Genomic DNA, 26,167 nt, shown 5'->3' with positions numbered 1-26,167 from the left:
TTCACGCTATAATAGTGACAGAAATCAAATTCAAATGTAAAGTTTAGTTTTAAATTTTAATCATTTTATTTCCTCTTTTATTTCACAGTTTTGATTTTCGTTTTCATTTTCAAAGACAACCTGTATGCAAATTATATGTTAATGAGTGGGTGTGGTTCGCAACAACGCCGTTGCGTGGAGGAGGGAAAATGTCGGTTATGACCAGTATAGCAGCAGAGTTAAAACCAGCTTGCAAATATTTCGGATGATGATGACTTCATTTTGCTTCGAGTTGAATCTATCTTAGACACACTTGGGCACTTTGCAGCCGTCACAAACTCCGATGTCGATCATCTAGTTGTTAATAATCTAGGTGAGGTTGTGCAGTGCCTTCAGGCAGTAAATTGTCCGGGGAGTCTCGTTTAATGTAGGCCTACATTAAATTACAAATACAGTGCACAATATATATTTTACATGAAAAACGCTTTGCTGACTTTTACGATGTTACTACTAAACGTGGAAATGTAACTTAACCAGTCCGTGAAAACTGAAAAGGGTCCATTTTAAATATAACGTTACGTGCAACAAGGTGAAAGCTGTTCGCTTCAGTTCCGTTACCTCATATGATGCTCTTTCATCCTCCGTCTGATGGTTCTCTCGCTCGCTCCGAATAAGTTTGCTACCTCTTGAGCAGTAAAACCATTTAGAAGATACATTCTTAGCGTTTCTACTGGGATGTCATACCTTGGACGACCCGGGCCGACGAGACTCCCCGGACAATTTACTGCCTGAAGGCACAACCTCACCTAGATTATTAACAACTAGATGATCGACATCGGAGTTTGTGACGGCTGCAAAGTGCCCAAGTGTGTCTAAGATAGATTCAACTCGAAGCAAAATGAAGTCATCATCATCCGAAATATTTGCAAGCTGGTTTAACTCTGCTGCTATACTGGTCATAACCGACATTTTCCCTCCTCCACGCAACGGCGTTGCGAACCACACCCACTCATTAACATATAATTTGCATACAGGTTGTCTTTGAAAATGAAAACGAAAATCAAAACTGTGAAATAAAAGAGGAAATAAAATGATTAAAATTTAAAACTAAACTTTACATTTGAATTTGATTTCTGTCACTATTATAGCATGAATGTTAATAAAAAAGCTTTGTGAAAACTGCATTTGCAGTTTCTTTTCACTTTTGCCTTTTCATTTTAATATTGGCAGTCTTGTCTCGAGATTGTAGTGAAAATGAAACGTGAAATCACCAATTGCATTTTATTTTTCAATTTGACAGGGATGATGCACTATCACCATGAAAATGAAAATGAAATCATTTAATTTCATTATCAATTTTGTCACATATTCTGCGTACCATTTTCTGTAATGAAATGGTTAAACTTGTTTTATTTTTAATTTTTATCGTTTAATTTATTTATTTAATTTCGGCAGAAAATGCCTTCATACATGTGGTTACAGCTCTAATTTAAATGTATTGTGCTAAAATAATTTAGCATTTAAACAAAAATATAAAACAAAATAAGACAATGAATGTACCACTTACCTTTAAAAATATAGCTAGCTACCAAAGAGATTGTTAAATGCTTTAGTTCATCGGATCCTGCCTAATCATTCCCTGGTATTTTGTTTTCATACACTAGAGGGCGCTGTGAGCCACTGGATTCAGTAGCAGCGCTGATTCTCACAGCTCTCGCCGGGTGCAGTGGCGCGCGCCTGTAGTCCAAGCTACTGGGAGGCTGAGGCTGGAGGATCGCTTGAGCTCAGGGGTTCTGGACTGCAGTGGACTATGTCGATCGGGTGTCCACGCTAAGTTCGGTATCGATATGGTGCTTCTGGGGGAGCCCGGGACCACCAGGTCGCCTAAGGAGGGGTGACCCGGCCCAGGTCGGAGACGGAGCAGGTCAAAGTCCCCGTGTCGATCAGTAGTGTGATCGCGCCTGTGAATAGACTCTGCAGTGCGGCCTGAGCGATACAGCGAGACTCAGCCTTTTGTGTGAACAGTAATACCCTGCGTCAAATAAATTTAATTACAAAAAATAATTATTTTTATTTTTAGAGTTTCAATATTGTAAATTAGATGTCAATGTTTTACAACTATGATAATACCAATATTTAACAAACAACATCTGTAAATCTACTTTGATTAAAAAATAATCAGATGTGTTAAAATAGATGAGAACAGGCGAAGAAAAATACGAATGTGAAGTGTGCGTTATATATGCCTGTAAACTTGGTTGTGGTTATTGTGCATCGTTTATTTTTTTAGGCCTAATCTTTTTTAACGTATGTAGGCTTATACCATAAAAAAATTACTCCCCTTGGTTTCCTGTCCTGGGTTTGGAGAGGTTCGAATCACGGGGGGCACCTGAAAACCAGTGACCCTCTAATCGTAACCACATTTCTTCTGCCCCTGGCTGTGGTATCGAAGAATAGGCTAGTTTTTTTGTTTGTTTTTTCTTATCTGAAAAACTATCCTATCCGTAACCCAAAAAGCATTATGGTCTGGATCTCGAGTTCTATGATCCTTTGCCCACCCCCAATGGTAAGTGCACACTATGAAAGGTAAACGATGAAAGTTATTTAGATGCGAATTAAAGCTATATGGTTAAACACTTATTGTTTGATTTCGTTTATTGTGCTTTGTCAACTTTAACCACAAATTTGAGAAACAAAATGTTCTGACGAAAAGTACCACATACTTTTGTCATTGATGTAGCTAAAAGATTGTAAAAGCTTTCAGTTCACCCTGTCTATTTGTAATTGAAAAGTCAAATTAAGCTTGATTAATGATATTCTGTGACTGATGTAAAATAAATTACAGCATCAAGAATATGACTCCCATGTGTTTTGCATCATTTAAAATTTTTGTCTTAGTGTTTATGCAAAAAAACAAAACAAGAAATTATTACTGACAGCACTTTTATTTGCAGAAACAGATTTTTCTTTTACACAAAAATACAACAGTGAGTGTCTTTCAATGCTTTTAAAATAACACTTGTTTCCTTGTTCTTTATCATATCACAAATTATGTACACACTCGTTTTGAATTAAATGTGTGAATGTGTTTTAAATACTGTTTCACAGAGCAGAATGCTGTGTTTAGTAAGTGCGGTGTGAAGAGGTGGTGGTTTGCTTTATTTGGATTGTTGGTCCACCAGTTGAGATGGTGTGGGAACCTGATGATCCAGAGTGAGATCCACCAGAGAAAGAGACAGATCCACCTGAAAGCCAAAATCATGAATGTTATTAATGTCTTTAATACTTAAAATCATTAACGCTTAATGTAAAGCATGCCTAAAACTGACCACACCACCATAAACAAAGATCAATTTCAATTACCTGGTATCTGAGTCCTGGAGGAGTAGAAGGAAGAAAGAAAAAAACATTGTGAACCCATTCCAGGATAAAATCATGTAATTCACATCAACTTTTATACATAAATGCCCTTACTTAATGTCCTGATTTTCCAGGAGGCTTCTGTAGGTGGCGATCTCCTGCTCCAGACGGCTCTTGATGTCCAGCAACATGGCGTAATCTCGCCCCTGTTGCTCAATGCTAGCCCGCATTTGACACAGCTCGGCCTCCAACATGTTGATTTGGTTCTGGTAGCCTGCTAGCATACAGCTGTACCTGTTCTCTGTTTCTGCCAGTGAGTTCTCCAGTGCTGCTTTCTGTTTGAGTAAGGAGAACAAGCACAAAGATCTTAATAAAGTATACTTGGTCATAAAACTGCCTTTGGGTCAGATAATAATGTCATTCCACTTGTTTCTCACCATGCTGAGTTGAGACTGTAGCTCGATCTCCAGACCCTGCAAAGTGCGTCGCAGATCTGTGATCTGTGTCTTGGTTGTTTGTATGATTTCTGTGCTCTGGGTCACCTCTTTGGTCAATCCTGCCGTCTAAAAGAAAGACAGAAACACACAATATGAATTCAAGTATGAATATCGTATGTTGTTTTACCACAGTGCCACTGCTATAAGACACCAGCTGGAATATGTGGTTTATTCTTCAGTAAAGTCAGTTTTTAGTATGGTAGAATTCACAACCACAGAATTTAAAGAGACAGACGGGGTCTTACCTGGTTTTTAAACCAGTCTTCCTGTTCCCTGCGGTGTTTCTGTATGATGTTTTCATAATGAGAACGAATCTCGTCCAGAACCTTGTTCAGGTCTTGCTGAGGAGCAGCATCAACCTCTACATTGACTGTGCCTGTCAGCTGACACCTCAATGCAGCCAGCTCCTGAAATGTCATAATATAATATAATTAATATATTATAATGGTCCTAACTTTCAGGATCAGTCATATATAGCTGATTCTCTCAGTAAGCTACTACAAACCTCCTGGTGGTTCTTCTTCATAAACTCCAGCTCTTCAATCAGATTCTTGATCTGCATCTCCAGGTCGACCTTTGCCCGGTGTGTCTGTTCCAGCAAGTTCCTCAGGTTAGCGATGTCGGACTCCACGCACTGGCGCATCACCACCTCGTGCTCATATCTGATTGGTGAGCAAAGTTTAAACATGACGAGTAATAGGCCTATAGACCTTGTTCAGAGCAGCGCCATGACAGGTATGAAAGTGAGGTTGTGAGGGATAGATTTACCGTGTTTCCAATGGCATCCGCAGTAAAAAGCTGAATAAAGCTCATAGATTACTTACAATTTTCCACAGCTTATATTGTCGGGAGTTTTTTGTCAACTAAAATTTCTTGGAAAGATATTTTTTCCAGTGTTTCATGAGCAGAACAATCCGAAAACACATTAAATAGCAGTACAGCACATTGAAGAGATGCATGTCTATCCCTCACAGCCTCGCTTTCATTCTCATTAAAAATCAAAGATGGCGCTGCCGTGAATAAGGCGTATACACACCATTCAAAATGTTGTGGTAGCTATGATTTTTTTAACGTTTTTGAAAGTCTCATGCTCACCAATGTTGCATTTATTGGAAAAAAAATACCGTAAAACATTATTACAAATACTATGTTTTCCTGTGTCTAAGTTGAATTTGCAGCATTGTAAGTCTTCAGTGTCACTTATTGTTCATAAATCATTCTAATACACTGATTTGGTGCTCAACTTAAGATTGTTATTATTAATATCAATGTTGAAAACAGTTTAATATTTATGTTGAAACCGTAATACATTACATATGGCAGAGATAAACACAGTGAAGCTATTGCATTTTAAGCATCAACAGTTATGTCTAAGTTAGTGGCCAACACTGTTTAACTTACTTCATCCTGAAGTCATCAGCAGCCAGTTTAGAGTTGTCGATCTGCAGGAGGATGTTGGCGTTGTGGATGGTAGCATTTTTAATCTGAAAGGTAGAATATTGATATACAATTTTATTGCATTAGAACGCATAATTCTGGAACATTGCTGTAGATCATCAGAACCGGAAGTGATTATCTGCGTCTGCTTTTCAGCTGCTGTATGCAAAGAAACGTCAGTACACTTCATTTAGAGATCACTGTACCTTGTCCTTCAGGTCCTTGATGGTGTTCCAGTAGGCGCTGTAGTCCCTCTGTGCGATCGGTCCCTTCTTCTCATAGTACTCGCGGATCTGCCTCTCCAGAATGGCATTGGCAGCCTCCAGGGAGCGCACCTTCTCCAGGTAGGATGCCAGACGGTCGTTCAGGTTCTGCATGGTGGCCTTCTCATTCAGCTGGAAGTCCTTTACAACGCAGCCTCCTGCTGTAAGTCCAGCATATCCTCCACCATATCCTCCACCATATCCTCCACCGTATCCTCCGCCAAAACCGTGTCCTCCACCGTATCCTCCACCACATCCAATTCTGGAGTTCAGCAAGGAGGAAGAGATGCGGGTGCTTCCACCATAACCACCTCCATGCACGCTGAAGGCTTTATGTGGGAAGGCGGACGAACTGCTCCGACTCTTGGTGATAATGGACTTTGAGGTCACAGTCTTGGGACCTTTGGAGGACACCGAGCGAACAGAGACCGACATAGTTGAATGGATACGGAGATGAGACAAACCCAGAGAGGACACGGAAGGAAACCGTTAGAGTTGTCCTGGCGAGGATGGCACGTTTGAGCCCAGCTCGGACCTCTTATAGTGATGGAGATCCAGGGTGGCTCCAGCACTTTGTGGGTGGGTGAGGGATGTAAGGTGTGTGTGAGAGAGTGTGTTAGTGCCAGACCCAGCTGTCACCACCAGCATAGCTGAAATTAGTGTTCAAGCTCCACCCTAGTGAGAGAACTGCGAAAGAATTTTATACTCCTTAAATGTACTCACCTTCCAGACTACAATGGAGGGAGTGCAATAAGATGGCTTTCCACACACAAGTTGCATGTGTGTGTAAATGAGCGTGTTTGTAAGTGTTTTGTGCCAGGGGGAAATCGCTTTGACAGTTTGAGGCAGAAAAAAGAGGCTGAGCTGGTCAAGCAAGGATTGAGAATTTATAAATTCAACATTTTAATAATGATAAAGAGGGATTTAGCTGACAGGTAACTCCCTGAGGTGATGTGAGATCATCTGAGACAGTTTCACCACCCTTTTACAGGTCATACGAATCAGCTTGAGTACTTGCCCAGTTTGTTTATTTTATTTTATTGTATTTTATTTATTTTATTAAGACAATTTTATTTTATTATTTTAGGATATTTTAGACTAGTTTATGGTGCATGTTAGCTGTGGTGTATGGTGTACTGAACTTGTATTTACCTATGGGTGCATTGTCAACATTTTTTTTTTTTTAATCAAACTATTAACACAAAAACATGAGTAAAAAGTACAAAAGTTTACACTTTTAACTCAAGTAGCTAATTAAAACTAAAGAGTAAACTTTTTTGAACATGTGTGCATGTTTGTCTGTCTTTAGGATTGGTTATCATTAAACACAATGCTTTAGGTAAAAACGATGGGGAATAATGAGAAATATTGTGGGAGAATCACAAAGTTGTGGTTAATAATATTTAATCATGCTTTTATTCATATAAATTATTTTTTTTACATATTTAAAAAAAAATGTTTGTTTTTTTTAAATTACTGTAAAAAATGAATTTTCAGATTTGAGGAGTAATCTGTTTTCCTACACTAGATGACGCTGTAAGCCACTAGAGTCAGCATGTCTATGTAGATTCAGTAGCAGCGCTGATTCTCACAGCTCTCGCCGGGTGCAGTGGCGCGCGCCTGTAGTCCAAGCTTCTGGGAGGCTGAGGCTGGTGGATTGCTTGAGCTCAGGGGTTCTGGACTGCAGTGGACTATGTCGATCGGGTGTCCGCGCTAAGTTCGGTATCGATATGGTGCTTCTGGGGGAGCCCGGGACCACCAGGTAGCCTAAGGAGGGGTGAACCGGCCCAGGTCGGAGACGAAGCAGGTCAAAGTCCCCGTGTCGATCAGTAGTGGGATCGCGCCTGTGAATAGACACTGCAGTGCAACCTGAGCGATACAGCGAGACTCAGTCTTTTGTGTGCATATTTACCTTTTTGTTTTAATGTAAATGATACTTCTGATAATTATGTTAGACGGCAGCATAATGATGAAAGTTTCAAGTCGCTATTTATTTAGAAAGGTGATTTCAGGTTTGCAGAACGTTTTAGTTATGTAAGAGGACTGAATTACAACTTTGATGTGTAAATTTAAAGCAACATGTGGCACTGGCAACTAACAGAGCAGGAAACAAACAAAACAACTAACAGAACAGGCCAAAAAAAATAGAATAAAAAGAGCCTCCACTGTCTACTCCATCCAATGACAGACTTTTAGTAGCTACAACCTGGTGTTAGGAGCATAAAACGTAACTTCTGACCAATACATAAATAAGTTTTTGTGATGTGTAGGCTACCGCTCTGCTCTTTTGCACTTTTAACATACAGGTAGCTTTTAAAAACAATGGAGAATGTGCACACATATAATCCCTCAACATATTTACATTATCTTACTCTGTCATAGTGTGTTATTAAAATACATTGCCTGTGTATATAATGCTTGAATAAAACATGTTCACTTAAGATACGGGTCATCTTAATATAAATAATTCTCCCTGCACAAACACACACACACACACACAAATTACAGTCTTCTGTTTTAGTTTCATGACTGTTATGTGCATATTTTAAAATACTGTGATATTTAAAAATATATATTTTGGTCACTACTTTTGAAAGGCAATTAGGACAATATAAGTGCTGATACTATAAATATGTGAACAGTAGTTTTATCTTAAGATTCAATTTTAGCATTTTTGAAGTATCACTTTTTTCATCTTTTTGAATGTCTTTCAAAAAGTTTAAATCATGCAGTCCACAAAATTTTCAGTTGTCGATAGCACGTCTCTCATTTCCTTGCCATCTGGGCATGAGGATCAACATTCAACATTTAAATGTGATACATTGTTTCCTGTGATTGTGATTCCAGTACAAATGCATTATGCCACATTAACAAGAGTAAACGAACAACTTCTACCGAGATAAAGGTAACAGCTCTTTCCAGTTATTATAAACTTTTTGCAACACGCAAAGAACTGAAACAGTTAAAACTGAAAGAAAACAGAAACAGTGAAAACCGGCATATAAGTAGGATTTCATTATATTGATGTTAATGATGTAATGAAGTTTACTGTAAGAAATCAGGTACCAAAATCACAGTGAACACACTGAGCAATACACCACTAGCACTTCAGATATTTTGGGTGAAAGTGCAGTAGCACACCCAGCCGAAAACCTCTAAGCATGATTGCAGCAGCTCGTTTTAGGCTTTCTTTTAAGACAGATGATGAAACAATTTTTAACTCAACCGCACTGGAGCAAATGAAACGGTAAAATCTCAGCATGCCCTGAGCAATAATAATGCCACTCTATGTCTGCCAATGAGTCTGCATTTCATGTATAGACATAGTTCCATGAGTTCATTTTATGGTATCTATTGACAACTCTTTTGTTCTTGTTTCTCTCTTTATGAAGATATGACAATTACAGGTCATTCAATGACTTGTTACATCCTGCTTAACACATAAATGTTAGTGTAGAACAAATTTGTGGTTAATCGTATCCAATGCAGATTAAATGCATTCCAAATTGCATTTTCATTAATCCAATAAATGTGTATTAAAAATATAGGCCACATAAAGGTCTTTGGGTTTAATCTCTTTCTGTGCATATTCCTCGTTTTATCCAGTTTACACAATTGCAATTGTTTATAAGGGTTGAAGGTTTTTGCAGATGCAGAGGAAGTCAATGGCCAGCCTTTTTTAACCTTCACTTCACTTTTGTGATGGATCTGTTGCCAGGCAACTTAAACAATATTGTTTCAAGCCTGTTATGGAAGGAACCCATGAGCAACAACCAGGAAGACTGACCCCAAGTTCATTTCCCTCAGAGACTCTTTTCTTGTCAGTAAATATATTATTATGAAATGTGTTACATGAATACGATGTAATCAGACTCATTTTGTTTTAATGAGTATTTGACTCATCTTATATTTAAAACAGACCGTGTGTTCACATAAAGAAAGACAATTAAGTAAAAAGTTATTCATGACAGCAGCATGCAGCTTTATTTTCGGAGACGGGTTTCATCACACACAAAAATACGAATATGAGTATCATCTCTTTCAGTTACACAGGTTTCCTTGTTCTCAATAATACTTTCAAAACACATTCAAAACCAAATGTATGTGTGTGTCCAGACGATGTCTCATAAAGCAATGCGCCCTGCATTTAGTTAGAAGGTATGCTGTGTCTGCTTGATAGTTGTTCCACCTGTGGTGACGGTGATTGTCCCACCTGAAGGCCGAGAGAAAGAGAGTCAGTGAAGCATGATGTACGGCATTCACTACGCTATACCTACGCTATCTCACGACCAATTCGTACGAATTTTACGAATGATTAAAAAGTGGCTAATTCGTACGACCTCATTCATACGAATTCGTACGATTTGTCTAAACCCACGTGATGGGTAGGTTTAGGGGCGGGGTAAGGGGTAGGTCATTCGTACGAATTCATACGAATTGGCCAATTCGTAAAAAATGTACGATTTAGCAAAATCGTACTAATTCGTACGAGTGAGGTCGTATGAATTGTTACGAATTAGCCACTTTTTAATCATTCGTCGAATTCGTACGATTTGGTCGTGAGATCGGGTTGGGTATACTTGAAACTGACCATCCCACAATATGCAAAAACAGATTTCACTCACCTGGAATTTGAGTCCTGAGAATTAAAAAAGAAAAGATGCATTAGTGAATTAATTCCAGAACAAGATCTAACATGATCCACAGATTTTGACAGACAATTATATAAAAGAAATGCCCTTACTTAATGTCCTGATTTTCCAGGAGGCTTCTGTAGGTGGCGATCTCCTGCTCCAGACGGCTCTTGATGTCCAGCAACATGACGTATTCTCGTCCCTGTTGCTCAATGCTAGCCCGCATTTGACACAGCTCGGCCTCCAACATGTTGATTTGGTCCTGGTAGCCTGCTAGCATACAGCTGTACCTGTTCTCTGTGTCCGCCAGTGAGTTCTCCAGTGCTGCTTTCTGTTTGAGTAAGGAGAGCAAGCAAAAATGAAGCCAATGTGTATTTTGAAAGTGAAAAGGGTTGGAGCAAAATGAGGGGTTGTAAATTATGACAGAATTGTCAGCCTTTTTACACATGCTTGGTATCGAAAAACACCAATGTGCTAGTCCACAAATGGACCCTTCCCTTCATATTTCCAGATGTTATATATGGCTTCTCCACATTCCTTTCATTCTACCTCACTTACTATCTGGGATTTGGAGGACTTCAAATAAAACATTCTTGACATATCTCACACTCCTTTCCTTGTTTTTCGCCCATCTTTGCCTCTTCTTGGCCTGCTTCCCTAACCTCTTGCGTAAAATTTTCCTGCCTTTGGTTCAGATAATGAAATCTCTCTCTCTCTCCACACTACAGATCCTCCATTCTACTCGTTTCTCACCATGCTGAGTTGAGACTGTAGCTCGATCTCCAGACCCTGCAATGTGCGTCGCAGATCTGTGATCTGTGTCTTGGTTGTTTGTATGATTTCTGTGCTCTGGGTCACCTCTTTGGTCAATCCTGCCGTCTAAAAGAAAGACAGAAACACACAATATGAATTTGAATATCGCAATCTAAGATATGTTGTTTTACCACAGTGCCACTGCTATAAGACACCAGCTGGAATATGAGGTTTATTCTTCAGTAAAGTCAGTTTTCCAGTGTGTAATGGGAAGAATTCACAACCACAGAATTTAAAGAGACAGACGGGGTCTTACCTGGTTTTTAAACCAATCTTCCTGTTCCCTGCGGTGTTTCGTTATGATGTTTTCGTAATGAGAACGAATCTCGTCCAGAACCCTGTTCAGGTCTTGCTGAGGAGCAGCATCAACCTCTACATTGACTGTGCCAGTCAGCTGAGACCTCAGTGCAGCCAAGTCCTGTAAACCCACAAGGCTCAAGCATCAGTTCACTGAATGGATTCACAAGTTCTGATAACAACTGCATGCAAGCTACCACAAACCTCCTGGTGGTTCTTCTTCATGAACGCCAGCTCATCCTGCAGAGTCTCGATCTGCATCTCCAGGTCGGCCTTCGTCAGGGTCGTCTGGTCCAGCAAGCGACGCAGGTTGCCGATGTCGGCCTCCACAGACTGCCGCATCACTAACTCGTGCTCATATCTGATTGGTGGAGATGCAGGAATGGGAATAAGCTCACCAATCATGTCTTAAACATGACCAATATCATTGGTAACTATTATTTGAGAGAAATTACTTTATCCTGAAGTCATCAGCAGCCAGTTTAGAGTTGTCGATCTGCAGGAGGATGTTGGCGTTGTGGATGGTAGCATTTTTAATCTGAAAGGTAGAATATTGATGTACAATTGTATTATATTAGAACGTATAAAGCTGGAGCATTGCTGTTTCAGAACCGGAAGTGATTATCTGCGTCTGCTTTTCAGCTGCTGTATGCAAAGAAACGTCAGTACACTTCATTTAGAGATCACTGTACCTTGTCCTTCAGGTCCTTGATGGTGTTCCAGTAGGCGCTGTAGTCCCTCTGTGCGATCGGCCCCTTCTTCTCATAGTACTCGCGGATCTGCCTCTCAAGAGTGGCATTGGCAGCCTCCAGGGAGCGCACCTTCTCCAGGTAGGATGCCAGACGGTCGTTCAGGTTCTGCATGGTGGCCTTCTCATTCACCTGCATGTAGTCACAGTCCCCTGAAACTATGTGTCCAGAGCTGAATCCTCCACCATATCCTCCGCCGTATCCTCCGCCGTATCCTCCACCAAAACCATATCCTCCACCACCGCCAATTCTGCTGGAAGAGATGCGGGTGCTTCCACCATAACCACCTCCATGCACGCTGAAGGCTTTATGTGGAAAGGCTGACGAACTGCTCCGACTCTTGGTGATAATGGACTTTGAGGTCACAGTCTTGGGACCTTTGGAGGACACCGTGTGGTAAGAGATCGACATGGTGAATGGATGCAGAGATGAGAAGAATACAGAGGGGACACTGCAGGAAACTGCTGAAGTTATCCCGAAGAGGATTGGTGCCTTTGAGTTGAGCTCGGCCCTCTTATAAAGATGGTGCTCGAGGGCGGGTCCTGCTCTTTGAGGACGGGAGGGGGGAAGGAGGGTGTGTGCCAGACCCCTCTGCAACCTCCAGCTATGTTGAGACTCGAGGACCAGGGTTCAGTTTCCACCCTAGTGAGGAAACTGCAAAGGAATGTCTCTGTGTCTGTATGAACAACTGCAATGTTCTCACCCTTGAGAGTTCAATGAAGGGAGTGCAATTTGACACACACACACACACACACATAGACACACATAGATGTGTGTGTGTGTCTGTGCAATTGATTTGGGCAAGTTTGCCTTTCTCTGTCAGCTTCCAATAGAACAAGGACACTTAACCATGCAGTTATGTGAGGATACCAAGTAGTTTTAAATTCAATATTTAATTATAAAAGTCGAAGCAATCACACATCAGAGTTTCAGAGTTCAAATGTTTGTTCTCAGGAAGCAGTAATGAAAAGGAAAGTCATCATTTGAAACCAAGAGGAGACATGTGCTGGGTCCTGTTTGCTTATAAAGACTCATAAAGACAAATAAGAGCGTCCATGATTAAAAAAAAGTTTTAAACACATGTCTGTTGAGGCAAAAATTCAATAAACAGACATCACTGCGTAAGAGACACTCAGAGACAAATTAATAAAAGGAAAAGAGGTTTATTATTCTTGCTAGAACAATAAGGCTCAGTCACCAACACAGATTACTGAAAAGTGAAATGATTCGCAGAACACAGGCCGGACTTCATTCTTATATCTCTCTCAAGGTTATTTACTTCAGGCCAAGCCTTCTCTGTAAAATTCCACAAGCCATAGGATTCACTTGCTAGGTTAGATTTACCGATAACCCCCTCTATCCTCTCCAGTCTAAGATGACCTCTCTGGTGCCTCACTCCACTCTTGATAAAGGAAAGACAAATTACTTCCTTCACGGATAGCTATAGCTGAAACATAAGACATTCCTCCGTTATTACATATAGGAGAACAGATAATATATAGAAAAACATAAGACCCAATAATGATATGTAATACATGTCCCAAGTTAAATATATTCATGTTGGTTTCATAATTTTTTTTGTCGCACCATTATTGTCTGTTGTACTGAATGACTTTGATTTGTGGACAAAAGATGCTTTCCAAAAACGAATTAACTGTATAACAGTTCGTTTTTTGAGTTACAATAAAATTCAAATGTAAAACAAGTTTTTAAAAAAAACTAATTTAATTCTCCTAATGTTTGAATAAAAATATCAAAATGTATAACAAACTAATACTCTAATGAGAGTTACTTGACATGTAGTTGAAAAGTTACTTAGAAGGTGTAGGGTGGACTATTGAAAAAAGACCATTGGAATTTTTAAATATGAATACATCCAGAAATTAATACATCCATTAAAAAAATAAAAAATAAGATAAAAATAAAAAAATAAAATACCATCATTTCATCCACCATCATATTTTGATGTTTGTAAGTTCATAATTTATTTTTTTTAAACGCCTGTTTATCTGAGCAAGGACAAGCTCAGGCTATTTGACATGACAGTGTTCTGTGATGTTGTGTTGGTTGACAGACTGTTGCTATCCAGTTGCTAGGGTGTTCCAATTGTTTTTATTTATTTCTTTGTTTCTTGCTATGTTTGCCTAAGCACCGGTAAATGAATGTGTTTTCATTGGTTACAGGTCAGGAGAGAGATTTGTGTGCAAAATTACATCATGTGCTTGTTTAAAGATTTGTAATTTAGCAGCTTTTTTAAACATGCACTTGATGTTAAGGGTGGTGACATTTGTAAGATTGTAAGCATGTGTTTTGTGTCAGTTGATGTTTGGAGAAGATTTGCTTTCATTGTGGGCTCCCTGGGGGGGATGTGACGTCATCTGATAATTTCACCATCACCCTCTTAACAGGTCACATCTGGAACTTTGCTTGGATACCTCACTGATCAACAATAGAGAATGGGGAGGGGGCTTTGTTCCTGCGAATTGTAACAATACACGAATCATACAATACACCGTGAGATTGTACCCAGAAACCAAAGGGAAAATGTAAATACATTTACAGGTAAATGACTGCAGTGTGATTTAAGAGACATACAACTATAGCAGTGTGAAATAGGCTACAGTATATCCACGTATAAGTTGTGCATTTGACGCAAGGCTGCTCTTCAGTTTCCAGTTGGGGAGATTTAAAGCGGAGGTATAAGTGGGATTATGGCAGAGTCTTCAAAATGTCCTCCCGTCTTTGAAACGAAACTTTAATACGTTTAGATGTTCTTTTATATATAGTTACATTATGTTTATTTAATATAATAAACAAATAAGCATAAACAAAATGAGGGGTGGCTGTTTTGTCTGTTTTTGTGTCTAATGTTCCTTTAGTATAGCCATAGAGTATAGAAGCCAGTATAGACCAATTTCCAGCTGACGTCACAGTTACGTCACGGCGCTAGCTGGAGGCTAGCCTGACTTCGTCATACTCATATTCTTGTCAGAATGTGAGTCTGAAACTGCTCCATTGGGCTTTGATTATGAGGCGTGTCTTAACCGAACCAGGAAAAAAAACTCTGCACTCAATTGGATAGTCGGTAGACCTACAAGCAGTCAGAGCAACGCAGTCAACTACTTTGCATAGCGCAGATTTCAACTATAGAACTTACTTATTTTAGAAGTAAAGCAAGGAGTGTTGCTTCTTTTACTTGGTCCTCCATGAGTGCGACCAAAGGAGAAACCACAACGACCACAGGCTTTTCATTACGTCCCATCTTCTTAGCGACCGTCAGAGCCAGATGATAAGTTACACTTTTGCCGAATCCTGTAGTAAGGACGGCAAAAATATCTTTCCGATCGACAAATGCCTTGATTGAGTCCAGACCGAACTTCCCGACCAAAAAATGTTGTGGGCGGGGTTCAGGCTGAAATCCAGGCTAGCTGGAGGCAGAACAAAAGGAAAACTGGAGGCGGCAAATACAAACCAGCACAGATTCAGCTACAAAATAAGGATCTTAAATTATTCTTCTTATTATTAAATGTCATCTTTTTGTGTTGTTGGGTGCAAGAATCAATGAAAAATTAATATGCTTTATCTGCAATTTTTTATTTCTATAAAATATTCACCTGATTGAAATTGCACATAATTTCACTCTTTACATTGTCGTCTTCTTGGCGCTGACAAGGCAGAACTGCGGATCGTACCTCACTTTTACTGCGGATCGTCTTTTACATGGCCATTCAGCACTTATGGTATAAGATTTATATGCCCTCCGTTTCTCTATCAGGTAGATGTAGAAGTCAGGCCACTCAACCGGAGGTAATGTTAACGTTAATCCTGTCAGATCCTCAATGAGTGTAAGGGCCGACCAATCTGGTTCCATGAAATGAACTTTTGCAAATAACAATCGTGGTCCTGGACAGTGAGTGACCTTGCACATTAAGATAAAATCGGATTTTCTCCAGTCATTGTTAAAGGGATACTCCACTTTTTTTTTGGAAATAGGCTCATTTCACAACTCTCCCAGAGTTAAACAGTTGAGTTTTACTTTTTTTTTAAATCCATTCAGCCAATTTTTTGATATTTAGAAGAATGTCAGTAACCAGACAGAAACTGGTTACTGATATTCTTCTAAATATATATATAAAAAAAAAATCGTCTGAATACTTTCGAAAATGGTAAAACCCAACTGTTTAACTCTGGGGGAGTGGAGCCTATTTCCAAAACAAGTGGAGTATCCCTTTAAAAACAAGCTAACAAAACTTGCAGACTTTACGTAAAGCTGCCAAAGGGATCGTTCTGCCACCACCTAAGCTCCGCCCACATAAAAATGTCACCATGTTTACCAACTGAAAATTGGTCTATAAATTCTCGGTATAGCATAGGACATCCTTAGACCTTCACCGGAAACACGTCATGCACTGCCATGCATAGAGCCTATTCGCCTATTCACAGAAAAAAATCACAGTCATCAGAATCAAGATTTTCTTAATGTTGTTTAAAAAACTGAATTTTGCATTATTTACACATACAGTCATGCTCAGAATTAATGGCACCCTTGGTAAATATAAAAACATTAAATATCCAACGGTTTATTATATTTTCCACATACTTTCTATCCTTGTGTGCACCCAACCCATCTAGAGTGTTTGCTGCCTTTTTTTTTTAGTTTCATCTGACAGCAGAACCCGTCCCGTTTGAAGTTCCAGTCATGTCTGACAACTGAGTTTGCAGGAGTTTGTTCTTGGATAAGCCAGGAGTATTTTTCCTGAAACCCTCCCAAAAAACATGTGGTATGTAGGGGTTCCTGACAGATTCGTAACATCTTTAGTTGATTGGAACTTCTTAATTATTGTCCTGATGGTCAAAATGGGGATTTTCAGTTCTTAAGCTATTTTTTTTACAGTCACTTTCTATTTTGTACAATCTTTTGATGCTCATCCGAACTATATTCTTTGGTTTTACTCATTGTGATGGATGATTAAGGGAATTTGGCCTTTGTGTTTCCTCATAATTCCTGTGAAACAAGTCGTGTCACAAGTCATGGCTGGACGACTTTATGTTACTATAGTCCTCCTGGTGTGCTAAAAAAGATAAACATTAATGGGAATATCCTTCAGAGATATTTTACTTGTAAAAAAATGGGGTGCCAATAATTGTGGCCAACGTGATTTGGAGAAAAACACTTATTTCATACGTGATAATCCCCCCCAATTTCAATTTTTTTGCTTCAATTTAAGGTTAGATTTTTTTTGCAATTTTTTTAATGAAAGATCAAAAGGATAAACGATGCAGATTTATTTTTTACAGCCAGTTTTGATCATATTTACCAAGGGTGCCATTAATTCTGAGCACGACTGTATGAAGCTTTCACCACTAGCATGTATCTACATGATCTGGTTAATCTGTTCTTCTTTTTGGGCTCAAGTCTTGTCTCTTTTGTGAGGACTTTAGTCTGGTTGACTCTCAATCATGACTCACTGTATAAACAAACCGATCTCCACCCCACCAATCTCTCTCTGCTGAATGAGCTGTCCTCAAAGAGCTCATGGGAGAGTTGATAACTGTTATTACTCATAAAAATGAAAGAAATAGGCTGTTCTGTCCAGACGAGAACCAGCTTTGTCTCAGTGCTGGCCTGCCGCGGCAAGGGAGAGACAATTACTGCAACCTTGACTATTTCATATTTTCCTTTAAGCTATTATTGTTTTATTTACCTGTAATATTTTACAACATTAGGGTGAATTAGGGTGCTTATTCCGGACAAATTTCAAATGTTCTGTAATATCATCAAATGGCTTCTTTTAATATTATCCTTTAATTTACAAAAAAGAAGCAAAATGAAATACACGCAAAAGTCATAGCACAAGTTTAGCTACTAATACATGTAAACAATAAAATGTAAATAAAAATGGATGCTCTGCATTGTAGAGATGACCTGATGTAGATACAGTAAAAAAAAAAAAAAAACCTCTTAATGTCACTATATTCTAGCTTCGTATAGTAGTATCATGGTAATGTAATCTAGATAAGTGCCAGATTGGTCATGAAATGGGTGTCACTAGAGTATTGTGTCTCTACTAAATGTAAGAACTTATGCGTGTATGCAAACATGTATACCACAACAAAAACTACTAGCCTAACTAATAAAGTTTTAGGCCTAGGTCTAACAGTAGTTAGCTATTCAGGTAAGAAAAACTGAAATTGAATGAAATGAATCCTTATTAAAGCTTCAAAAGTTATTCAGTCAAATCAGTGAGAGATTTTTTTTTATCTTTTTCTAACATTGACTGATTAAGATTAAATCTCTGAAAAGCCACGCCAAATTCTCGGTTTATTACGAGACGTGTCACGTTCTCTTATTGCCAGCAGACTTATTTTTTGACTTTTTTTTTTAAATGGGTGATTCCTGTATGAGATTTAGCGTGCTCCACGCCAGCTTTCTTGCTTGGTATGCCAACTAACTTATGCCACTCCCACACCATACACATGTATGAATATGATGAGACACACATGCGTATAAGTGACGTATACATCATTTTCCCACAAAAACCATCCCACCAGGTCTAAAATGATTAGGCTATAGTGAATCAGGGTAAGACAAAACGACGTTTAATGAATATAATTTGTTTTTCTGATGGCACTCCCTCGCTTCCTTGGGGGAATGAAATGCCTCTGTTTAATGGATGTTTAAACAGAAAAGCCATTAAGGCTTTTAATAATAGTTATATATACACAGAAGTGTGTTTTACCATATGCTTACTATGTGTATATGGCTTAGTTTTTTTCTGGTGGCCCATAAGAACATTGCTTTCTTATTGTTATAGGCTATGTTTGCTCAAACTCTGATTCATCTCATGCTGTCAGCTTGATATTTTTTGGTCACCTGGATTGTCCTTTTTGTGTTCAGATCCATTTATTCGGTACAGTACCTCAGCACCTTGGAAGAATTTCAAAAACATGCATGGGGCAGAAAGTTATTTATTTTTATTTATTTTTATTTCAAACACAACCAAATTCTTTCTTACCTAAATGGTTATTTTTGGAAAAGGAAAAAAGACACAAAAGATCTATTCTTGGCCTGAACAATCAACAACATAAGGCAGGAAATATGATGTGTTCCTCCCTTATTTCTGTTACCTCAGCTTTTTAAGGCTGCTTCATCACTGAAACATCTGTGGATCATGAAAAAAAGCAAATATAAAAGCCTTTTCACACCAAAGGTGAACTCAGGCTGAAGGAAATGAAAATTCAAGCCTGTATAGTATGAGCGCAGCTCAAACAAACCTTTCAGATGTGCTATTATTGGATTAGAAGAATAGGATGCAAAAGAAGAAAATTCAACACTCTTACTTATGCAATGAAAACTAAAAAATTAAGATGTTTATTTCAAGTCATTTTTGCTTGTATGGTTGAATTGAAGGTTAGCAGCAAAGACATTGGCTAAAAAAAGAGATTAAATACACAAAGTTAATGGTTAATAAAGGCTTTGAAAGGAAAAACATCCATATTTACAACTGTATCGACTAACTAGCTTCATGGCAGATGGCAGTACCCATCGCGTACGGCCAATATAGAGGTAGATGCCCCCCTCACCCTAAAAAAAACGGAACAATTCATTATAAATCATTATTCCCTGTGTTTTGGGGTAATCTCATTAAACAATGCATTCTCATCCCAAGGCGTCATCTAACTGACGCTTTTGACCACACAGACATCAAGAATTAGTGTATAAATCTCAGCAATGGTGACAAACAGATCACCTCTGAACATAAGCTCATTATTTATTCATGCAGCAATGCATGATGGGAGCCATGAATGAGTTTTGATTGATGCCATCCAGAATGCACTGCAACATGCTTTATAATTGTCACCATTGTTGAGATTCACAGGCTAATTATTGATGTCTGTGTGTCTTAAGAATTTTTTTAATTGTATAAGAGAAGCTTTTAATAAATTATGTTGATTACATGGTAAATATTAAAAATATTATGCTGTACAAGGTCACTTAAGCTATAATTATAGTCTATATAAATTCAGTGATTAAGGTCAAATGATTGTGAAACAACGATTATGTTAAAACACAACCATTACCATCAGATCACCTTTTCTATTTGTTCATCTGGCTGTTATAACATGTCTTGCAGCCAAACAAATTCTAAAGTTTATAAATTAAGGGTCAAGAGCCCAACTAAAGCAAACACTAATCACCATAATGGTGACTTAAAAATTCTGGTTTTCTCCTTCAACGATTCTGCTTGTTAACATCAGGTGTCTTCAACAATGCTCAGTCATCACTCAATTATTGACTTAATTATCTCATTAACTTTAACACTGCTTCAAGGTTCATTTAACACTCTGCTCAGAGTTTATATAATTCACACTTTTAAGTGTTAATTTAACAGGATTTTGCTGTGTAGCGTCATCTAACTGATGCTAAATGGGTGCCTAAAGCGTAGGATGTTGAGAATGCGTTGGACGGGCTACAAAGTGGCCCCTTATATTGCCATGACCCTTATTCAAAATTAATTGAATAGCCTTGTAGGCTCTGTATCGACTATCGTATTACCTCATAAGGCACATGTCTAGCCTTTTAGTCTATCCTAGAAAAACTATATCATGTTCACACAGGGCACACAACGGCTCTGCACTTACTCGAGATTTCTTTCAACATGGAATTGACATAACGGGCGAATTATGTTATACTGAAAAAACACTTTGACATGCAAAATGATCTGGCACATAAACCTACAATAGGAACATCGTCACGTATGCTACTTCCAATCACAGAAAGCCATATGACGGGAAATCTTTGAACTCCTGAGATAGTTGGGGTGACTCAACTTACCCACTGGCATTGCCCATCTTACATTGCTTTACTACAGTGTACATTTTCATTTCACTCCCTCCATCACCTCACTGTGTAACACCCTTAATTCTTGTGTGAGCATCACCTGAATGAAGTCATGAAGTTAATGTTAACACCCATGTTGTCTTCAGAAACCCTGGCTTGAACTTGTCCCACTCATGCACTAATGCCATGACAACAAGGTAAAGTGTAAACATTTGCTTGTGGATGTTTTTCAAGGTGTGTACCTCCTGATGCCCCTCTATCTATCTCTGTCCTATTTGAAACTTCCTATTGTTTTGTTCAGGATTTATCAGATTCCTGGCTTTACAGGTTTCTATCATAAGTCAAATTTCATCTGGTATGTCTGCCATGCAGACAGATTGTGTGCTTTTCTCACGATGTCAAACATCTGATGACTTTTTACCATGTTTTCACCTGTTGTTAAAGGTGTGGCTAATGATGAGTTTGTGACATGAAAAGACAAAGGAACATCTTGTTCTCTAGCTGGCAGCTCTATAATGCACTTGCTTTGAGTAAATCAGCACGTGTTTTTTTTTTTTTTTTTTTTGAGAAAGACTTTTTATAGATGTGTACTACTGGCTGATAAACTAGGATGTCCCTGGGCGACAGACAGTTGCCTTGTGTCTATCTGTTTTGGCTGCAGTTATTAAAATTTAAGTACCCTCAAGTTGTTCCAAACCTGTATGAGTTTCTTTCTTCTGTTGAACACAAAAGAAATATTTTAATGGAATGCTAGTAACCAGAGGATATTTTTTTTTAAGTTTTTTCCTACTTTAGAAGTCAAATGCTACTGTCAACTGTCTGGTTAGCAGTCTTTAAATGATGAACATGAACTATTCCTTAATGTTTAATTATTTTTCTGTTGGAAAATTTAGAAACTACACACACACACTCATTACATACATTGCAGTTTATTATTATCTTTAGTGTTCTAAGTTTTTAACTGTGACCTTATTCCAGTAAACGGGTGATTAAGGGCATGCATGCACTTGATTTCACCAAGTGTTTTAGGGATAATTTATGGGTAGGATTACACCGTAAAAAATTGTTGGTTTAACTTAAAAAAGTAAGTAACCTGGTTGCCTTAAAATTTTAAGTTGATTGAACTGGAAAAAGTGAGTTAATACAATGAATGAGATTGATTTACTCATCAGAAACTCAAAATAATAAGTTATCTCAACTAAATAATTTATTTAAGTTGATTTGACAAAAGAAAAATGTTGTGATAACAAATCTTGAAAATATATATTTTTTTTTACAGTGGGTTTAGGATATGGTTATATTGTTGGACTGTTGACCCAGGAACATGTCTAACTCAGCAAATTCAGGACATGCGACTGGTCTATGCATGCGCAGTAATTGAATGAGAATCAGAAAGAGCTTTTTTGCCCAATATTTTGAAACAAACAAGAAATTTGTCTTGGTTACAGGAGCTTCCAGTGCAGAAAAAAAGTACAGACAAAGTGCAGACAGGGATTGGTCAATACAAATGAAATATAACACAATAATAATATTAGAAAAATAAATAAATAATGCAGCATAATATGGTTACACTTTACAATAAGTTTCATTAGTTAACTAATGTATTAACTAACATGAACTAACAATATGAGCAATACATTTGTTACTGTATTTTTTAATCTTTGTTAACGTTATAAAGTAACACAGTCTCATCCCAAGAAGTCATATAACTGACGTCTTGGGACGTCTTTTGACCATACTTCAGTATCCGCCTTTTTAAGGCCCCCTTAAACTTCGGTAGATGGCGAGCTGTTCATTGTTTGTTCATGATAGTTCACAGTGCATTAACAAATGTTAACAAATACAACGTTTGATTTTAATAATGTATTAGTAAATGTTGAAATTAATTTGAACTGATTAATAAATGCTGTAGAAGGATAGTTCATTCTTAGTTCAGAGATTTGTTTTCATGATTATCGAATGTAGAATGTTAACCTCTGCTGTGCCTTTTTCACTATATGAGTCCATGTGAGTGTCCCACTTCAGACCTGAGAGATGCTGGTGTCCAGGAACCTGAATGACTCCACTGCTGCCAAAGTGCTGCTCATGATGGTGATTGTGTGAGTGCTGAGGGGTTTCTCCTGAAGTCCACTATCATCTCCATTGTTTTTACCGTTTTCATTTAAGGTTGTTACGACTGCACCAGACAGCCAGCTGTTCAACCTCCAGTCTTTAAGACTCGTCACCCCATTGGATGAGGCCGATGACTGCGATGTCATCTGAACATTTCAGGAACTTGTCTTTTGCAGTGCACTCATTCATGCAGGGAGAAGAGAAGTGGAGAGAGAACACAACCCTGGGGAGCACCAGAGCTGATAGTGAGGGGTGTGAGTTTCCCCAGTCTCACTGGCTGCTGCCTGTCTATGCAGGAAACTGTCTGACAGATTGGAATTGACATGGAGACCTTGGTCAGTTTGGCTGAGAAGATATTCAATGATATTGAAGGCTGAACAGAAGTGCACAAATAAGATCCTTGCACAATGCTGTAGGATGTAGTTGATGGCAATGTACACTGACAACAATGGAAAATGTTTTTTCAATGGTTCAATTTTACCTGCTTCAAAAGACAAAATCTGTCACATAGCATCACCTGGTGGCTAAACACCTCATGGCATCACGCATACACATGTACATGGCCACTGCAACACAAAGCCTCTGATTCACAAACATTTTATACATTTTGAATTTATATTATAAACACATTTTTTCTGTCCACTGACTTGAGATTGATTACGATTTCCATTCACTTGTTTGTGTCTCATTTTTCATGTCTGAGTAGTAGAAAGGAAGAGTAGTTTTCCAAGCACTCCCATTAAGTTGCACCCACCTTAAATTCAACAATGAATCACTGCGACACCTCAAGTTCACACTGGTCTATGATCAATGATCAATGTCTATGACCTGTTCACACTGAAATGTGTCATGTTTTTTTCTGTTGACACCTGTTTAACGGAATAGTTCACCTAAAAATGATTTGTCATCCTTTACTCAAACTAATGTGAGAAATGCTAATGAATGAAACCCCCCTTTCTCTTAAACATTTCATGTTGTAGTTCAAGACAATGGTTTTACTTGGTAAGCTAACTGAAAGACTTTTTTAAAGAAGATTTATGGTTTTTTACATTTTCAACTTTCATAAGTGTGTAATGTTGCTGTTTGACCATTAAAAAGGTCTGGAAAAGTTACTCCAAAGGGAATTATTCTCATATCAGTAAGCACATTTAACAAGTTTGTTTGCCCATACAATCTTTAAGAAAAGGTTAAAATTATTTGGCTTGCTGTCCACTGGAGAGGGGCTCGATGAAGCAGCTTCAACTAGAGCTCTGATAGGGGTATATCAGAGTGGCTAAATGTAAATGATTAAAAGGGTGAGGTACCTAAGATGACGGGGGAGCTTGGGGAGGTGGAGGGATACTGGAACAGCTGATGCTAGGGAAAGGTAAGCGGCTGCTTATATACTCAACCTGTTTATTAAAAGATTATATTGGCTTACTCCTCCCTAACTTTAGGAACGTCTTCGTCTCTAAACGTTTCTTCGTCTTATCTTCGTCTTTTCACCATTGGCTTTTGGCTTGCTTAGTTGGGGACATTTAATTTTATATTTAACAATATTATCACAATATTATTTTCCTGTTATCTCTGCAAAGCTGCTTTGAAACAATCTGTATTGTAAAAATCTATATAAATAAAGATGACTTAACATGACACAAGTGTTACCGACAGACTGGGAATTATTTATAGGTGCAAATTTTACAATGCAAAATTTGTGAAAAATAGTATTTTTGAACATTCAAGCATTAAAACGTCTCAGTTACTAACTGAGAGGAAACGAGTATTGTGAAAGTTAGCTTACGCTATGGGAAAACTCCTTTTCTCAAGAAAATTAAAGCCAAATTTTTTAAACAGCAGACATAGCTGAGCGTCTAGCACAGCGTCAGCTAAAATGCGCGAACCAATCAGGTCACGTTATGCCAGAGCGTGTCAGAGCCCGCCAGTATGATCGTGGCTTATAGCTATATAAGCCCCCATTTTCGCCATAGAATTCAGAGTAAATCAGCTGAAGCGATCCCCTGATCAAAGCACAGTACACGTGGGTTATTACTAGGGTTGGGTATCGGTTGGGTTTTATCCGATACCAGTACCTACTCTGTATTTTTTAAACGGTTCCGGTGCCTAAACGGTTCTTGAAACGGTACTTAAGAAAACGAAACCGCACACATTTTGTCAAAAAAATAATAATACCCCTTTATTTACAGGGCCAAACTGGACACAATATTAACTTACAATATAAATACAAGTAACATATGGTAATAATAAATAAACCAACATAAAATAAAAGTTCATATTTACATAATATCAAATAAAACAATATTATAAGAAACAATGTAATTATACTGGAGATTAATAGAGATTACTACCAGGGTAATATAATATCGACATGGCTGCAGGTTTCCATGTTTTGTCTGCTTCATGTAGGCTAAGTTATCTTGTCATTTACTAGTTAAGCTCTCAGCCAGTTTGATATTTCATTCCCACTGCATCTTATACGCAGCTTTGAGTATATGAAAGAGAACGCGCTGCCGACAAGCTTCCTTTTTCGGCAGAGAACTCTGAGGAGCAGATGATGCGGGCACTAATATAATATGACGAAGTGAGCGTCAACGCGGCACAAATGGTGATTCTTCTATATCCATAGACAATCGTTATTCTGACGCGTAATTTTACACGTGAAATGCAGCCAAACATTTCACGTGTGTTTAATCTCCTCGCTATCAGCAGACGTTCCAGGAGTCTCCCGCATATTGATAACGGCTCCCGGATGATCGCAAATTAGTTCAAATCTCCCGGAATCTAGAGCGAGCTAGCAAGAGCGTGCGTGCGAGACAGATCAGACAGTGCTTCAATAAACCGTATAGTGCGCACGCCGGAGAGGGAGACAGCGAGAGACTGCGTGTGTGCGCCTCATGCCAGAGACTCGGGTATTGAAATCAGGCCCCGAAATGTTCATTCTAATTCGGTCTGGTTACTACCGTTTACGTCAGAACCGGTTCCCTATTGGCACCGAGTTTCGGTACCCAACCCTAGTTATTACGCAATAGTGTTCCTTACTCTCAAGGAACCGAGGTTACAATAGAAACTGAGACGTTCCCTTCGAGAGGTCTCTCATATTGCATAAGTTAGCTTGCGCTTTGGGAACCCCTTTCAAAATGGTGTGCATGATTAACAACTTCGCCCCATACTATCGCCCAGTGCCAAG

The 26,167-nt window shown here is 38.6% G+C and overlaps 2 protein-coding genes and 2 non-coding genes across 4 annotated transcripts; 2 read left to right on the top strand and 2 right to left on the bottom strand.

Moving 5' to 3' along the window:
- Positions 1-1,695: 1,695 nt before the first annotated feature.
- On the top strand, positions 1,696-1,994 carry LOC148970434 (signal recognition particle RNA). The gene has a single exon (XR_016148840.1).
- Positions 1,995-2,940: 946 nt separating this feature from the next.
- Positions 2,941-6,277, bottom strand: LOC120468895 (keratin, type I cytoskeletal 19-like). Its single transcript, XM_039657520.2, has 8 exons — positions 5,480-6,277; positions 5,238-5,320; positions 4,342-4,498; positions 4,082-4,243; positions 3,777-3,902; positions 3,454-3,674; positions 3,343-3,356; positions 2,941-3,224 (listed from the first exon to the last, which is right to left on the bottom strand). Exons 1-8 carry the CDS (start codon positions 5,969-5,971, stop codon positions 3,103-3,105), a joined length of 1,377 nt encoding a protein of 458 aa, XP_039513454.2. The 5' UTR covers positions 5,972-6,277; the 3' UTR covers positions 2,941-3,102.
- Positions 6,278-7,135: 858 nt separating this feature from the next.
- Positions 7,136-7,434, top strand: LOC148970433 (signal recognition particle RNA). Its single transcript, XR_016148785.1, has one exon.
- A 2,060-nt stretch (positions 7,435-9,494) lies between these two features.
- LOC120468896 (keratin, type I cytoskeletal 19) lies at positions 9,495-12,528 on the bottom strand. The gene is made up of 8 exons (XM_039657521.2): positions 11,973-12,528; positions 11,736-11,818; positions 11,485-11,641; positions 11,240-11,401; positions 10,924-11,049; positions 10,281-10,501; positions 10,162-10,175; positions 9,495-9,749 (listed from the first exon to the last, which is right to left on the bottom strand). Exons 1-8 carry the CDS (start codon positions 12,438-12,440, stop codon positions 9,688-9,690), a joined length of 1,293 nt encoding a protein of 430 aa, XP_039513455.1. The 5' UTR covers positions 12,441-12,528; the 3' UTR covers positions 9,495-9,687.
- Between the last annotated feature and the right edge of the window lie 13,639 nt (positions 12,529-26,167).

Source organism: Pimephales promelas, chromosome 21 (assembly GCF_988280905.1).
Source record: "Pimephales promelas chromosome 21, fPimPro1.hap1.1, whole genome shotgun sequence".
NCBI classification, from domain to species: Eukaryota; Metazoa; Chordata; class Actinopteri; order Cypriniformes; family Leuciscidae; genus Pimephales; species Pimephales promelas.
This window is presented reverse-complemented; position numbering and strand designations above follow the sequence as displayed.

Coding starts and splice junctions, on each gene's coding strand:
- LOC120468896 (XM_039657521.2), bottom strand. CDS start 12,440: ATGTCGATCTCTTACCACACGGTGTCCTCCAAAGGTCCCAAGACTGTG. Junction 11,819..11,972: donor TCAAGGACCTGAAGGACAAG/GTACAGTGATCT, acceptor TCTACCTTTCAG/ATTAAAAATGCTACCATCCA. Junction 11,050..11,239: donor AAGATTGGTTTAAAAACCAG/GTAAGACCCCGT, acceptor TCTTTCTTTTAG/ACGGCAGGATTGACCAAAGA.
- LOC120468895 (XM_039657520.2), bottom strand. CDS start 5,971: ATGTCGGTCTCTGTTCGCTCGGTGTCCTCCAAAGGTCCCAAGACTGTG. Junction 3,903..4,081: donor AAGACTGGTTTAAAAACCAG/GTAAGACCCCGT, acceptor TCTTTCTTTTAG/ACGGCAGGATTGACCAAAGA. Junction 3,675..3,776: donor TACAGTCTCAACTCAGCATG/GTGAGAAACAAG, acceptor TTACTCAAACAG/AAAGCAGCACTGGAGAACTC.